At 45.2% G+C, this 16,519-nt stretch overlaps 1 protein-coding gene across 15 annotated transcripts in view; it reads left to right on the top strand.

The window, feature by feature from the left end:
* Window positions 1-16,519, top strand: part of PTPRS (protein tyrosine phosphatase receptor type S) — a 752,553-nt gene that overhangs the window by 240,849 nt on the left and 495,185 nt on the right. For all 15 annotated transcript variants that reach the window (XM_063914875.1, XM_063914874.1, XM_063914881.1 and 12 more), the window contains exon 4: window positions 13,665-13,806. In XM_063914875.1, the coding sequence (XP_063770945.1) occupies window positions 13,665-13,806 (142 nt within the window). The remainder of the gene's footprint in view (window positions 1-13,664; window positions 13,807-16,519) is intronic.

Below are 16,519 nucleotides of genomic sequence, written 5' to 3' on the forward strand. Positions count from 1 at the left end.
AGGAAGGACAGGCCCCTGCGCCCCCTTGGGGCGGAGAGGGGAGCGAGAACAGCTTTGCGGCGCCTGTCAGGTAGGGAGGCCAATCCCGGGGCATTTTTTCAATCCCGGGATTCGGGATTGAAAAATGCTCAATCCCGGGATTCCCGGGATCCCGGGATTGCAGTAGGGATCAGTGTAGGGAGCAGTGTAAGGAGCAGGGAAAGTATATGTGGAGGGCAGCAAGGCAGGGTGGATGTAGGGAGCAAAGGAGGGTGGGTGTAGGGAGCATATAAGGAACTGGAAGGGGGGGTGGGTGTAGGGAGCAGCGGGAGAGTGAGAGTAGGGAGCAGCGGGAGAGTGAGAGTATGGAGCAGCGGGAGAGTGGGAGTATGGAGCAGCGGGAGAGTGGGAGTATGGAGCAGCGGGAGAGTGGGAGTATGGAGCAGCGGGAGAGTGCGAGTATGGAGCAGTGGGAGTAGGGAGCAGCGGGAGAGTGGGTGTAGCGAGCAGAGGGAGGATGTCAGGAGCAGAGAGTGTGGGTGTAGGTAGTGATAGTACTTACTACTTGCGGGCACCAGCTAAGGACACACGTACTACTACTGACCGCGCTGGCAGCATTTCAAACGTAGCGCCGGCCGCCAGCCAGTCAGAACTGGCAGTCCGGCAGCCAATCAGGGGCCGCGGCTGCTGCCGCTTCCCTGATTGGCTGCCGGTGTCTGCCAGCTCTGATTGGCTGGCGGCCGGCGCTACGTTTGAAATGCCGCCAGCGCGGTCAGTACGTGTGTCCTTAGCTGGTGCCCGCAAGTAGTAAGTACCATCACTACCTTAGCTGACAGCCGGGCAGCGCTGAGCTATAGTGCTCAGCGCTGTCCGGCAAAACTGCGCATGCGCACTGTAATCCCGTGAATCCCGGGATTGGAGGCTCCAATCCCGGGATTCAAATCCCGGCATTTTTGGGCCCAAATCCCGGGACCCCGCCGATCCCGATCCCGGGATTGGCCTCCCTACTGTCAGGCCAATCCCGGGATCCCGCCGATCCCGATCCCGGGATTGGCCTCCCTACTGTCAGGCCAGCTGCGCCTGACTGAGGGTTAATGGGTGGCCGTTGCAAATTTAAGAAGTGCCATTTCATGATGCTATGCATCATGTTACACTTGCTGTTTTTCTGCAGCACAAAAAGTGTTTTGACACTAGTAAATGATTCATACTTGACAGCCAGATATGCTCTGGAGTTTATAAAACAATTTGAATGGAAATGCTTTCAACTCAAGTTAATAAATGGATCACCTCCTGCGTGTTAATGGTTGATGTGATCCAAGATATGTTAAATATATGTTTGGCAATAATGGAACAAAAAGTAATGTAGTTGACTGATCTTCCCTCTGCACACTGGAGATAACAGAATATTGCGGCAGATGTATTAACCTGGAGACGGCATAAGAAAGTGATAAACCAGTGATATGTGCAAGATGATAAAGGCACCAGCCAATCAGCTCCAATATGTAAATTAACAGTTAGCATCTGATTGGCTGCTGCCTTTATCACCTTGCACATATCACTGGTTTATCACTTCCTTATGCCTTCTCCAGGATAATACATCTGCCCCATTGCTTGATAATCCAGATCCAAATTCTAAACAGATAAGCAAAGTAGCTAAATTATACCGGTGCTTCTGAACCTCCTCTTTCAAATTATCCCATCAGGTCATGTTTGTTTCTGAAAATTGGTCCTCATGGATCCCAGAGTTCTTCCTTGAAAATGTTGCCAGCTATGTGGCATCAAGAAGTAGCTGGGTGGGGGCCTTTGCAATAACGAACTGTTGAAATCCTGACTGTTTAGTGATTCAAATTTGAGATTAACATTTTGTATATTCTTATCTTTTTCTTAGAGGCTCAGTATCTGCAGCTTTTTCGAAAGGAAAGTCTGTATGATCTGGTCCTTCTAGTGAAATCAAATTATTAAGTCCTCTCTGTTTCATGAGATTCCTTAAACAGGTTTTAATTTTGTTTTAGAGTAGAAAATTCTTTCACATTCAGTTCCACTTACATGAATAGTCAGTCCCATACCAGCTAGTATTGCTACATTTAAAAAAAAAAGATTCTTTGAGCTTTGTTGTATGCATTATTTGTTGTGAGTCTAGGTTTTTGTAGAACTCAATACCATTTCATTGTGCAAACAATTTAGATGCAAGTGCTTTTACAATTTACCATAGATATTTGTCTTAAAGACTGTAGCATTCACATCAGAACACAATTATACAAATGTCTGACCATTTACCAGCAAGATATAGATGGAGATTTTGAAAATGGTTAGCGTGTGTGTGTCAATTCCGTAATGCATCGTTATGTAGCTTCTAAAATCGGGTCTATTTTGTTAAATTAAAATGTTGCCTTTGCCAAACTTTAGACAGTTTAGATAAATGAGGAAGGTAGCACTTTTAAAGGGATCGTTAAGTGACGTTGCAAAATTGTATATGCTCATACATTTGCTTATGCTTTTAGCTGTGATGTCATTTTTTTCAGTGGCCTCTTTTCAGAGCAGCAATAAAAATCACCAAGGATTCTCTTAAAGACTGTACAGTAAAGTCAACAGACAGCCACCTAGCGTCACTAGCTATTTTAAGTTTAATCTGAGGATTGTTCAGTATATTCTATATTTAATTAAAACCAGAAATTCTAATTTGTGAAGTTTGAAAAAGGAACCGTTGCTTTACATACCTCCCAACATCTAGAAGTCGGTACTTCATCTTGCATCAGAGGGGCAGGTGTACAAAAAGGGGGTGTGGCCTCTGGGAAAGGGGAGTGGCTTTGTGGGAATACTGAGATTGTGAGCCAAGCCTCCCCTCCCTTTTTCATCACTATGGAGGCATGTCCCTGTCTTCAAGTGAATAGACGCTGTGCACATGTGAGAGAAGGTCTCCCAACTGCCCCCCACCGTGGGACACTAGTGCGCCCTACACACTGGGCGATGTTGCAGGGCGATATGAACGTTCTCATTCATTAAGGAACGAGAAATCGTTCATATCACTCAGTGTGTATGCACCAACGATGAATGATGCGCGGCCCGCAGTCGTACATCGTTGGTTTTCCGTCGTTATGCAATGCAAGTCAATTTGGACGATATCGAGATCGATCATCATCCAAATTGCTGCTGTTGCCCAGTGTGTGGGGCGCATTAGGCCTGCGGGTGGGACTGTCCCAGAAAAACTGGACTGTCCCATGAAAATCTGGACAGTTGGGAGGTATGGTCTAAAGTTATTGTTAAACTTTACTAAATAAGGCACCTTGGGAGCTGCTTGGAGACCCAAGTGCCACTTGATGGTTTATACACGACTCTGCCTCTTTCATCTTTTTAATAGTTTTGCTTTCCATTCATGACAGCTGCTCCAACAGAGCCCAAAATTTTAATTTTCCAAGCTTATATGGGCAATGTTTTCAGTACTTTGTTAGTTATAGTTTCAGATTTGTCACCCAATTATAGTACATATTGATATAAAACTAACAGCATACCTCCCAATTTTTGAAGCAATGAAAGCAGTATTTTACATTCTGAGTGTGTGGCCTCGGATGGAGGGGTGTGGCTTCTCTGCACAACCCTTATTACCATAATTTTGTTGGTGCTCACCTCCCTGCACTGTTAAATGCTGTGCACATGCACACAGCATCTATTCAGTGATCACTGGCTGCTGAGCAGAGCAGTGGTGATCACAGGTTTTCCTAACCTGCCCCATTCACTGCGGCAAACATATTTTATGTATAAAATAAGCTGCTTCAAAACTGAGATCCATTGTTTCATGAAACAGGGGTGAAGTACTCTGCCGAATGCAAATATTTATTTCACATATAATTAGTGAAGCCAAGATGTTGAGCAGTTCTTGCATTAAACTTTCGGAACTGTAATTTGCATTCTTTACAATATCCAAATTCTTAAAGTATGTACAATCCTTAGCCATAGGCGAAACTAGACATTTGATTATGGGTGGACCCAGTTGGGCCCCCACTCCTAAAAACCAAGGGCCTAATTCAGAGCAAACCAAGGGCCCAATTCAGACCTGATCGCTGGGCTACTAATTTTGCCGTCCTGCGATTAGTTAGTTGCCGCCCAAGGGTAGTGTAAATTCGCCCGTGCTAGTGCGATCACATGTGTACACCGTGCTACAAATGTCTTTCAGTCAGCAGACAGCTGCAAATCCGTTCGCAACTCATTCACCATCTAATGGTTTTTCCAGTGTGTGCAGTCTGTCTGCAGCCCAGGACTTACTACTAGAGTGCGAAAAGAACAGGCTGATCAGGTCCGGAGCTGACGTCACACACCCTCCCTGAAAAATCTTGGGAACGCTTGCGTTTTCCCTGACACTCCCAGAAACTGGTCAGTTACCACCCACAAACGGCCTCTTCATGTCAATCAGCTTGCAAATGGCTGTGTGATGGACCTTTTCGCACCAGCCTTTCACTGTTTGACGATGTTTGCGAAAACGCACAGCAGCAATCAGGCCTTCGGCTAGTGCAGCGGAAAATGGACGTGACCGCATACCAGAAGGGGCGTTGTCACTGAAAATGGGGCGTCTCAACATGAAACGCCACCTGTTTCTGATCACACTGGGAACATTCTTTTCAATTCCTCATGCACCTTACTTGTATGATTGTTTCTCACAATGTGGAACCTCTGAAGAACTGTATCCTCTAAGGCAGATGGTGTCTTCTGTCTGTATACACTATACATGTAAGAGATCACATCATCCAGAAGATGCCTGTTTGTGTAGGAATGTTAAGGGCATCCTCATACAACCAGACTCACATCCTGCCCCCTGTGTCTCTCAACCACACCATCACTTACCCCCTGCGTTGTCTCTCAGCACACCATCACCTCCCCTTGCGACGTCTCAGCACACCATCACCCCTCCCTGCGACATCTCTCTGCACACCATCACCTCCCATAGCAGTGCTATGATTAGGAAGTGGGTCCCTCCATCCCGGCCAGCACCATCTTCCCAGTGATACTTGGGGAGATGACGCTGGCCACTAGCAAAGATGATGCCGGCAACAGGTATACTTGGGGGTGTGTGTGGGGGGGGGGAGGCTGGGGGGTGAGGGAATCAGACCTGGGACCCTCTGGCTAATTTGTAAAAAGAAAAAAAAAAGAAAACCCTCTTGGTGCCACTGGATTATTTGTTACCAACAACCACTGAGGTAATTTAAACTAGTCACTGCTTACTCTTGGTATATGATGTTTCTGATTTTAATTCAATCATTATAGGTAATAGCTGCCTGAACACACATATTTTTAAGAGTGTCCGTGACACAGCCCAGTTGCTGGATAGACACAATATAATTTTAAGGGTTAGCATAGAAGAAGAAGATAAATGTAATTTTAAAGGGTAACCCACTTTCTGGATGGGCACACATATCATTTTAAAGAGTGGCCCAGAAGAAGCATAAATATAATCTTATATTAATATAATTTTATAGATACTGCAGACTTTCTGGTTTCAAATACATTTTTTTTAAGAGCAACCCAGATACTGACCCACTTGCAGGCTGTACACAGATAGCTGTGCTGCCCATATACTGCACCAGTTACAGACAGCACGTGGCTACTGAAGTGCGGAAAGTGGATGCTGGCACTTCACTCTCTTCACAGTTCACAGATGGCTATTCCCACCGGCAACCAAGCCCTTCTCTTTGTACTGGGAGAGGCATCTGCTCTGCCCTCTACTCTGACGCTACACTGATATGGCCAACAGGTCACGCTGCGCTGATCTTCTGATATAAAACGTCAGTGCATCATAATTTTAACTGTATCATAGTCCTTGGCGGTAGATACATTTTTGCTGGGCGTACCGCCCAAAAAATAAAGTGTGGAGAGAGCACTCAATGTATCCTGAGGAATAATTAGTGCCACCTGAGTTGTAAATAATTTTGCCATAGGGCTAAGCAGATCATGCACTCTACTTGTGTTGTGTACTGTAGTTTTGAAACCTAACTGGCTTGTGGTCACCTCATAGTATGACACAATTCATAGTAGCCAAGTGTGGATTCTAGGGCCAGATCAGAAGAGTCAAAGCTGTTACTGTATTATTTCTACAAACCTTTTCCTCTCCATTTTCTAATGGCCTCAGAGTTGATTAGAACTGATTCCGTTTCGGACTGACCCACAGGGATAAAGAGGTAATTCCTGGTGGGCTCCAATGCCTTCCCTTCCAGACAGTAAACTTCAATTATACATTGTTATTCTATGAGAGGGTCAGTTACCTGCTAGTGCAGAAGCATGAATGAACATGGGTGCTTGGTTTGTTTCTATAGGAACTACACCAAGCTTTGCTCGGTTGTGCTACAGAAGATAGACTTTACAAAGATAGACAGTAATTAGGTCGACAGGTTCAAAAGGAGGACATGGTCAAAAGGTCGACAGAGAAAATGTCAACGAGATCAAAAGGTCGACATACATTTTTTTGGGGGGTGTTGTTTTGTGATTTTAAACATTTTTCTCTTACGTCCTAGAGGATACTGGGGTTCCATTTAGTACCATGGGGTAGACACGGGTCCACTAGGAGCCATGGGCACTTTAAGAATTTGATAGTGTGGGCTGGCTCCTCCCTCTATGCCCCTCCTACCAGACTCAGTTTAGAAAATGTGCCTGGAGGAGCTGGTCACGCTTATAGAGTTTTCTGCATTTTTTTCTGTTTGTTATTTTCAGGCGGGTCTGGTTGGCACCAGCCTGCCTGCTTCGTGGGACTTAGGGGGGAAACGGCCCAACCTCTTGAAGGGTTAATGGTCCCGTTCCCCGCCGACAGGACACTAGCTTCTGAGGGAACTATTTGCAAGCCCCACCACGGCGAGCGTACATTCCCGCAGCACGCCGCCACCCCTAACATAGCCAGAAGAAAGAAGAGTGGTGAGTACTAATCCGACGTCCCAGTTAGCGGGTCGCCGGCCATTATGGCGGCATGAGGGTACAGACTCAGTACACAACTGCGTCTCAGTACACTGCACACAGTGCCCACACTGGCAAACAAAGCCTCAAAACGGTTCTGGCTCTATTTTAAGCACAACTCTACCTCAACCAGTATGAAAAAAATGCGGGAAGACCGTGTGCCATTGAAGGGGCGGGGCTTCACTATGAGCGGATCCAGCAGCTCACCAATGCCATTTTCCCTCTGCAGTGGACACAGACGCTGACTGACAGGGATACGCAGCTCCTCTGGTGTGACTCCAGATTGTTTCAGCAGTACCAGGGGGTCATAGCAAGGGGGGAGTGCTTGTTACCGTACTAAGTCCCCAATTTGGGTACTTAGTCTGCGACCCGGCTAAGCTTGGCATTAGCAATAAGAGCACTGTGTGGTGGCTCCAAACTCTGTGTCTCCCTGTAAGGGCTCTTTGTGGGTTAATTGTGCTTTTAACTGTTACTGTGTGTGTGTGTGTGTGTGTGTGTGTGTGTGTGTGTGTGTGTGTGTGTGTGTGTGTGTGTGTGCTGTCACATTACAATATATCAGGCAAAGAGTGTGGTTTATGTATGGCAGAGTGTTCCTCTTCCCCAGGGAGCTCACTACTATGTACTCAGTGTAGTGCACCTTTTCAGGCTACCGGGGCTGAACTAGCGAGGCTAGGTTCCATTAAAGGAATGACTTCCAATATATCTAATAAATTGTCCCGCCATGAGAAAGAGACACAATACTTAAGACAGTCTGTGGATGAGATTATGAATAGAGACTCAGTCCCCAAACAAGCGTCTCACTCCCCTGCCATTTGTCCACAAAAACGTATTCTGGCCCATGTCCTGCAGTCTGACTCGGACGCTGAGGGGTCAGACATGGAGGAGGGGGAGGTGGATTCAGAAGGGGGGGACGCTGCTCTGTCACAGGGAATAAGGGCTCTTTTATAAAAGCTATCAGAGATGTTCTGCAAATTCCTGATAATGTGGCAGAGGAGTGTGATGAATCTTATTTTAATGTAAAAAAGAAATCCTCTGTCACTTTTCCTGTGTCAAAGGAATTGAATACCCTGTTTGAAGAACCATGGGTTAATCCTGATAAGAAATTTCAAATCCCTAAAAGGTTAATCTTATTTTTTCCTTTCCCTCCGGAGGATAGGAAAAAATGGGAAAGTCCGATAGTGGATGCATCAGTGTCCAGGGTGTCACGGAAAATTGTATTACCTGTCCCTGGTGCAGCCTCCCTGAAAGACACGGCTGATCGTAAATTGAGACTACACTCAAATCCTTGTACACGGCTGCTGGGGTGGCCCAGAGACCCACTATAGCATGTGTGTGTATTACTAAAGCCATTGCTAGATGGTCAGGTACCCTAATAGAGGGGTTGGATTCCTTATCTAGAGGGGTGCTTGTTTTACTCCTGCAACATACAGGACTCTGCGAACTTTATGGTGGAAGCCATAAAAGAAGTGGGTTTGCTTAATGCATGCACCACATCTGTGGCAGTGTCCGCACGAAGGGGCTTATGGTTACGCCAGTAAACTGCTGACGCGGACTCCAGGAAAGGCGTGGAAGGCCTACCCTTTACAGGAGAGGCCTTATTTAGAGATGAACTAGACAAATGGATCTCCAAAGCTGCTGCTGGTATGTCCACATATCTTCCTTCTGCAGCTCCCCCAACCAGGAATACCTACTCGGGACCTACTCTACAGTCCTTTCGGACTGCTAGAGAATCTTCTACAGCCAACCGAGGCGCTAGAGGTAAACCACGCAAACCACTAACTGGTTCTCAGGAACAGAGCTCCAACTCTGCTTCCTCAAAGCATTCAGCATGATGGTGGACCGCGATGCCTGGAAGACTTACAGGTGGGAGCCTGACTACAAAATTTCAGTCACACCTGGACAACATCATGCCAGGATCCCTGGGTCATAGATCTTATTTCCCAGGGTTACAAACTGGAGTTTCAGGAACTCCCTCCTCACAGATTCTTCAAATCAGGCTTACCAGTTTCACAGGAGGCAAGTATAACCTTACAGGATGCCATTCAAAAACTGGTACAAACGCAGGTCATTGTTCCAGTTCCACCTCATCTCCAAAAAAAGGGATATTATTCTAACCTGTTTGTGCCACTGAAACCGGACGGTTCAGTAACGCCGATTCTGAATCTAAAATCATTGAACCCGTACTTACGAGTGTTCAAATTCAAGATGGAGTCTTTGAGAGTGGGAATTCCTAGTGTCTCTGGATATCAAGGATGCGTACCTTCACATTCCGATCTGGTCGCCTCATCAGGCTTATCTACGGTTTGCACTGCAGGACTGTCACTACCAGTTCCAGGCCCTGTTATTTGCTCTCTCCACGGCACCGAGGGTGTTCACCAAAGTGATGGCAGAGATGATGTTTATACTCCGCAAGCAGGGAGTGAAAATAATTCCGTACCTGGACGATCTTCTGATAAAGGCGCCGTCCAGGGAGCAGTTGTTGAACAGCATTGGCCTCACAACCAACCTACTCTTGGATCACGGGTAGATTCTAAATCTTCTGAAATCTCACTTAGAGCAACTTGGAGGCTCCCATTTCTGGGAGTGATACTGAACACACAGTCGCAGAAAGTTTTTCTTCCGTTGGAAAAGGCATTGGTAATCCAGTCGATGGTTCGAGATGTCCTGAAGCCAACCTGGATATCAGTGCACCCATGCATTCACCTTCTGGGAAAAATGGTAGCCTCTTACGAGGCTCTTTAGTACGGAAGGTTTCATGCACAACCCTTCCAGCTCGATCTGTTAGACAAAAGGTCCGGATCACATATTCACATGCACCATTGGTTCCGTCTGTCGCCAAAGGCCAGGATCTCCCTTCTGGTGTGGCTATAGACTTCTCACCTGATCGAGGGCCGACTGTTAGGGATTCAAAATTGGATTCTGCTAACGGATGCAAGCCTCAGGGGTTGGGGAGCAGTCACCCAGGGGATCAGTTTCAAGGAAGATGGTCAAGTCAGGAAGTCGTCCTTCCAATCAACATTCTGGAACTCAGGGCTATATACAACGCCCTTCTTCAGGTCTCATATCTTCTTGACGATCGGGCCATTCAGGTCCAGTCGGACAACGTGCCAGCAGGGACTTACATAAACCAACAGGGTTGAACGAAAAGCAGAGCAGCAATGTCAGAGGTGTCAAGAAATCTCCTCTGGGCAGAAAATCACACTGCGGCGTTGTCGGCGGTCTTCATTCCGGGAGTAGACCATTGGGAAGCAGACTTCCTTAGGAGACACGACCTGCACCCATGTGAGTGGGGCCTTCACCTTGAGTGGTTCAGGTGCTTGACAAGTCAATGGGGATGTCCACAGATCAACATGATGGCCTCTCATCTCAACAAGAAGCTCAATCGATTTTGTTCCACGTCGAGAGACCCACAGGCAGTGGACGCTCTGATGACTCTATGGGTCTTTCAGATGGTTTACGTGTTTCCTCCACTTCCTCTGATACCAAGAATTCTGAACAGAATAAAAACGCAAAAAGGATCAAGCAATTCTCCGGACTGGCCAAGAAGGGCCTGGTACGCGGACCTCTTGGAGATGCTCCTTGAAGATCCGTGGAATCTACCTCTTTGCGAGGATCTTCTGCAACAGGGCCCGTTCGCAAATCAAGACTTACCACAGCTACGTTTGACGGAATGGAAGCTGAATGGCTGATTCTTGCCAGGAGAGGCATCCCTGACAAAGTCATCCCGACTATGATCCAAGTTAGGAAGGGTGTAACGTCTAAATATTACCACCGTATTTGGAAGAAATACGTCTCTTGGTGTGAGAGCAGAAAGTATTCTGCAGTGGAATTTCATCTGGGAAGTTTCCTGCTTTTCTGCTGTTGGGTGTGAATGTGGGCCTACGTCTAGTCTCCATAAAAGTCCAGATTTCAACCTTGTCCATTTTCTTTCAGAAACAATTGGCTCCTCTTCCGGAGGTCCAGACGTTCTTGAAAGGTGTTCTGCACATCCAGCCTCCCTTTGTGCCTCCAACGACACCTTGGGATCTCAATTTGGTGCTGCAGTTTCTCCAATCGGACTGGTTTGAACCGTTACAGGAGGTAGATGTTAAATATCTTTCCTGGAGGACAGTCACATTGTTGGCCTTGGCTTCAGCGAGAGGGGTGTCGGAGCTAGGGGCATTGTCTCACAAGAGCCCCTACTTAATTTTCCATGAGGACAGAGCTGAACTCAGAACTTGTCAGCAATTACTAAGGTGGTGTCCGCGTTTCACAACAACCAACCTATTGTGGTTCCGGCTGTTACGGACACCTCTGCTACTTCAAAGTCTTTGGATGTTGTGAGGGCTTTGAAGGTGTACGTAAAGAGGACAGCTCGTCCCCAGAAATCCGACTCGCTGTTCGTTCTCTATGATCCAAATAAGATTGGGTGTCCTGCTTCAAAGCAGTCCATTGCACGCTGGATCAGGCTCACAATCCAGCATGCTTATTCCACGGCAGGCTTGCCGGTTCCAAAATCCATTCAGGCCCACTCGACTAGGTCGGTGGGCTCTTCTTGGGTGGCTACCCGGGTTGGTTCAGCTGTTGCTGTTCCTGTTTCAAGTTTGGTTAGCTTGACTTTCCTGTTTGTGTGTGCTGTTTCAGAATCTCACCACTATCCTTATCTATCCTTCTCTCAAAGTATGTCCGTCTCCTCGGGCACAGTTTCCTAGATTGAGTCTGGTAGGAGGGGCATAGAGGAAGGAGCCAGCCCACACTATCAAATTCTTATATTGCCCATGGCTCTTAGTGGACCCGTCTATACCCCATGGTACTAAATTGAACCCCAATATTTTCTACGGACTACGAGAAAAGGATTTACCGGTAGGTAATTAAAATACTATTTTTACCCCAAGTTGTTGAAATGTGTCCCCTCGCGGGTGCGCTTTGCTCGCCCCAAGGTTAATAATGGTGTTTGTGACATGGATAGTTCATTTGATTAAATGCGTCCCCTCGCTTCGCTCGCTACACTTCGGGCTCAGTGGCACGCTCTGCTTGGCTTGCCACAAGGTTACTAAAGGTAATAGTTTGTGACTTGGATATTAAATGCAGCAGACGTAAAAATTTAAAAAGCATTAAAAAAATATGCCAACCTTTTGACTGTTGACCTTTTGACCCTATTGATCGTTTGATTCTGTCCACCTAATGCATGTCGACCTACTGACTGTAGACCTTTTTAGTGTAGATCTATAGACCGGATACCAATTTGCTCTCCTGCCAATCAAAATGAGTGGTTGGTTTAACAGATGTAATGTTCTCTTGGGTGAGAATAACATTTAAAGTATAGTATATTGCAGATTAAGAATGTAGTTGTAATAATATATATTTAAACAATTCAACACTTAGGGGAAATTTACTAAAAGATTGTTTTTAGTAAGATATAAAATAGATCTAAAATCATCCGACATTGATGGGGTGTTCCAGGGACAAAAGTCCATATATCCTAAAAAGTCGATGTTTTGGCCTTTTTTGAATACAGGGCCAATGATGGTCGATATTGATGTATTTTTTTTCTTAAGTTTAATATCAGTTTTTGTCAGTTCCATTCAAAATAGAGTTTCTATTGGACCAAACATGCAGGATGCAAGAAGCTGCTGTGGTTTCTCTAATTTCTGGTTTGGGTACATCTGCGATAGTGGGGTTTCATGTGCAGTGCCCCATGAGCCATTTGATTCATTGACAGACGCATCTGCGATTGTGCAAGCTGAGAATGTGCAAAATTGTGCAAAAAACCCAGCATCCCTAAAAGGTTAAGAGACACCCACCGAGACACCCACCAGAGCCACCACAAAGTCACAGCAATTGCGTACACATTCGCACCACACAGTCCTTTAGTAATTGTCAGGTTCAGTAAATCAATGGCCAAGCAGCATGGCAGCCTGAACAGAGATGCCCAAACATGGCTGCAACAGGCCTGGGTTCACAAATGGTGCCTGGCTGTCAATCACTCTGCGTGAAGATAAGTGATGTAAACGGCCTTGCTATTAGACTTTGTCATATGCGCAGTGGGAAGCATATGTATGCATAATCAATAAACGCTCAATTGCAAACACAGATGAATAGCATCTGTCATCCCTACTTTCATAGGCATTATAATGAAGGTTTAGGCAATAGAATGTGTTTTAGACGTTAAAAATGCTGATTATTTAGTAGATTATTGTTTGGTTGATTTTACAAATTGACTTGGTAAATATCTGGTTTTGCTTTGAAAACAGAGTTTTTTTTATTTTTGTTATTTTTGAAACCATTGCTGATTCAAAAAATGTGAAAATGTACACCTTTTTCCCCCCTGATTTTAGGTGCTTTTTATCTCTAGTAAATCACCAAGTTGCAAAATTAGCAAAAAACGTTGGAACACACAAAATCGTTCAAAATCGTTTAGTAAATATAACCCCTTCGTTGTTATCCTAGTGTTTATAAAACAAACACTATTAAGTTGCCTACACATCTAAAGACAATCTTTTAGATGTTTGGACAGCTTTAGGGTTCCCTGAGGACATGGTTTGAGACACATTCTCTAGAGTACAGTATGTACAGTACCATATTAATGCTTATGTTTTGTCATGTAACTTTTAAACTTTATGAATATTCAGTTATTCTTTAAACACTGTTATTTATGTCTGTTGAAAATGTGTTTCAATTGCTGGATGAATTAATAATTTCTCTCTCATGTCACAATGTTTGCAACTTTGCTGTCCTTCCAAAAGATTTATTCATTTATTTTTTCCCCCCAGACCATAGAATTTGATGAGGGTGCTGGTGCAGTTCTACGTATTCAACCTCTGCGAACACCACGAGATGAAAATGTTTATGAATGTGTTGCTCAGAATATCCATGGTGAATCTACAGTCAGTGCCAAACTCACTGTCCTGAGAGGTAAAATTAATAACCAATTTCTTTTATTTCCAATACTTTAGATAGGTCTCTCTTTCCACTTCGTCTGAATATAGTCAAACTGAAATTATAAATACTAATGTTTTTTCTAGGTTCGAACTGAAAGATTTGTACTGTGTGTTGATTCATATTGCATATATCAGAAACCATGTTGTGCTTACAACATTGTGTTGTCATGTCAATGTTATATCCATTTTTAAAGTATGTGTGTAATTTAGGTGACAAATGACCATTTTAATAGATCTAAATTACACATTTGCCCTATTGTTTTTCCTTTTGACAATTGTCACTAGATTCATTCTAAGCACAGAATTACCTCCAAATACTAAGTTAAGCACTGTTGTTAATTCCACATATGTTTCCATACGAGTGGGAGTTTCATCTATTACTGAAGCATTGACAACAAGAACAATGACAGATTAGCTTTAAAGTTATTTTATTTGGTACATTCATTTGCATATTAGAAGCACTTGGCCAGTTTAATTGGTTATGCATATTTAACAATAGTCACTTTGATTTCTGGCAGCATTGCAATATTGTGACATCTTATTTATATATCACTGAGTCAAGAACATCTGGATCAGTTAAGGAATACCATCCTACAAAAAAATAAATAGATCCAAGCCTCAGACCTCTTTATCTGCATACAGTTTCACTTTGCTTTAGCGTATGTCTGGTACACAGGGGTGCATTGGCAATAAAATTTACAGGGAAGATTTCTGGTGGGCTATCATGCCTCTGGAGATGACTGTCGGCCAGGAGGTATTTTTTTTTTTTAAATTGTGGCCCCCACTGGTCCGTCTTTGTCTACAACCTGTAACTGTCCCCAGTACTGTAGCACAGTACAGCATGTGATACCCCTTTACACTCCCACATGTAATCACCACACCTCATTACAGAATCTGTTGACAGAGATAATACAAGTGCTAAAACAAAAATATAAAAAGAGAAACCATTAGTCTAAAGAGAAACGTTAAGACATTTACCATTGTATTGAATAGATTGACATCCCCCTCCCCACCAAACCCCAAGACATTCCCCCCACCTACAAGATGTCATTAATTATGAATACCACTGTGACCGGATGCTTCCTAGCCCTCACTGACTGTGTCCAGTGGTCACGGAATGGGTTTAGGTTACAAGGGACCTGGTCAATTATGGGATTCCTGATTACCATCAATAACTGGCTGTAGCTGACTCCAGCTACTGCGCAGATGAAGGCTGGAATACCAAGCTTTGTGTGGCCTTCTCTCTTGATGCATTGAAGAAGACGAGGCAGCAGAGGCAATGGTGAAAACGGGTAGACAAACCGGAACCGCCAGGATGTCGTGAGTGCATCTACCACTATGGCTTCCGGGTTCCTTGTTCGAGAACAATATAGTGGCAGTTGATGATTTTGTCTGGACACCATAAGGTCATCTTGCGGAAGGCCCTACCGATTGACCAGATGTCGAAACACCTAAGGATGGAGAGCCCACTCACCGGGATGTATGTTCTGACAACTTAGGTAGTTGATCTCCCAATTGTCCCCGCCAGGAATGAATCTTGCTGATATTGCCACGGCGAAGTCCTCCACCCAGAGAAAGATGCGGCTTACCTCATAGCCGCACAACTTCTGTTGCTACCTTGTGAGTTTATGTATGCCGCAGCCATGGCATCTGCCGACTGGACTCTGACGCTTGGTTCCGCAACAGGTTATGTGCTAGCTGTAGAGCCTAGAACACTGCCTGCCATTCCAAGATGTTTATAGGCAGCATCGCTTCCTGTGGAGTCCATCGGCCTTGGTAGTGGGTGTCCTAAGTCACTGAACAGGCTTGCTTCTGTGGTGAGGAGATTCCAATCCCACACTCTGAACCTCTAGTCCCATAGGTTAAATGAGGTCAACCACGAGAGTAGAGAGGGGACAGTGTCACTCTCTGGTGAAGGAACAAGTGGGATCCCGACTACTGAGATAGGAGTTCCAGCTGAAAAGGCCTTGAGTGGAAACGGTCATAAGGGATTGCTGCTAAGGCCGCCACCATCCTCCCGAGTAGTCGTATACATACTGTAAATGCACCAACACTCGCCTGTGTTGTAGGACCAACCGAACCCTATCCTGAATGGCTTTCACCTTGTCCTGAGGGATGAAGAGCCTCTGCCTCACCGTGTCCCCGGATCATACCGTGTGGGGAGCCTGTGAGTCACTCCTGTGTTTTGGGATAATTGGTTTCTGGTAGAAGCCTTCCAGGTAGGGAATGATCGTGATCCTCCTTGCCCTTAGGAGTGCCATCATTATCGTCAGGACCTTCGTGACCCCCCTGGGGGACGTGGCAGGCCAAAGGGTAAGGAATGGAACTGATGATGTGAGTCCTGAATGGCTAGTTGCCGATACATCTGGTGAGGTGGCCCGATGGATATGTGCAGGTAAGCGTCCTTGATGTCCAAGGAAACTAGGAACACTTTTTCCTTTAATCCTGCAATGACTAAATGAAAGGATTCTGTCCTGAACTGTAAAAAAAACTCTGAGAAAAAGGATAGAGATCCTTTAAGTTCAGAATAGCTCTGAATGAGCCACCCAGCTTCAGAACCACAAATAAACTGGAATAGAACAGCAGTTTTAGCTGATGTGTGGGGACTGGTACAAACACTCGTGCTGTAAGGAGTTTGTTTATAGCCTCCCGTAAAACGACACGCCTGTTGTCTGAAGCTGGTAAAC

This window comes from Pseudophryne corroboree, chromosome 1 (assembly GCF_028390025.1).
Source record: "Pseudophryne corroboree isolate aPseCor3 chromosome 1, aPseCor3.hap2, whole genome shotgun sequence".
Taxonomy (NCBI): domain Eukaryota; kingdom Metazoa; phylum Chordata; class Amphibia; order Anura; family Myobatrachidae; genus Pseudophryne; species Pseudophryne corroboree.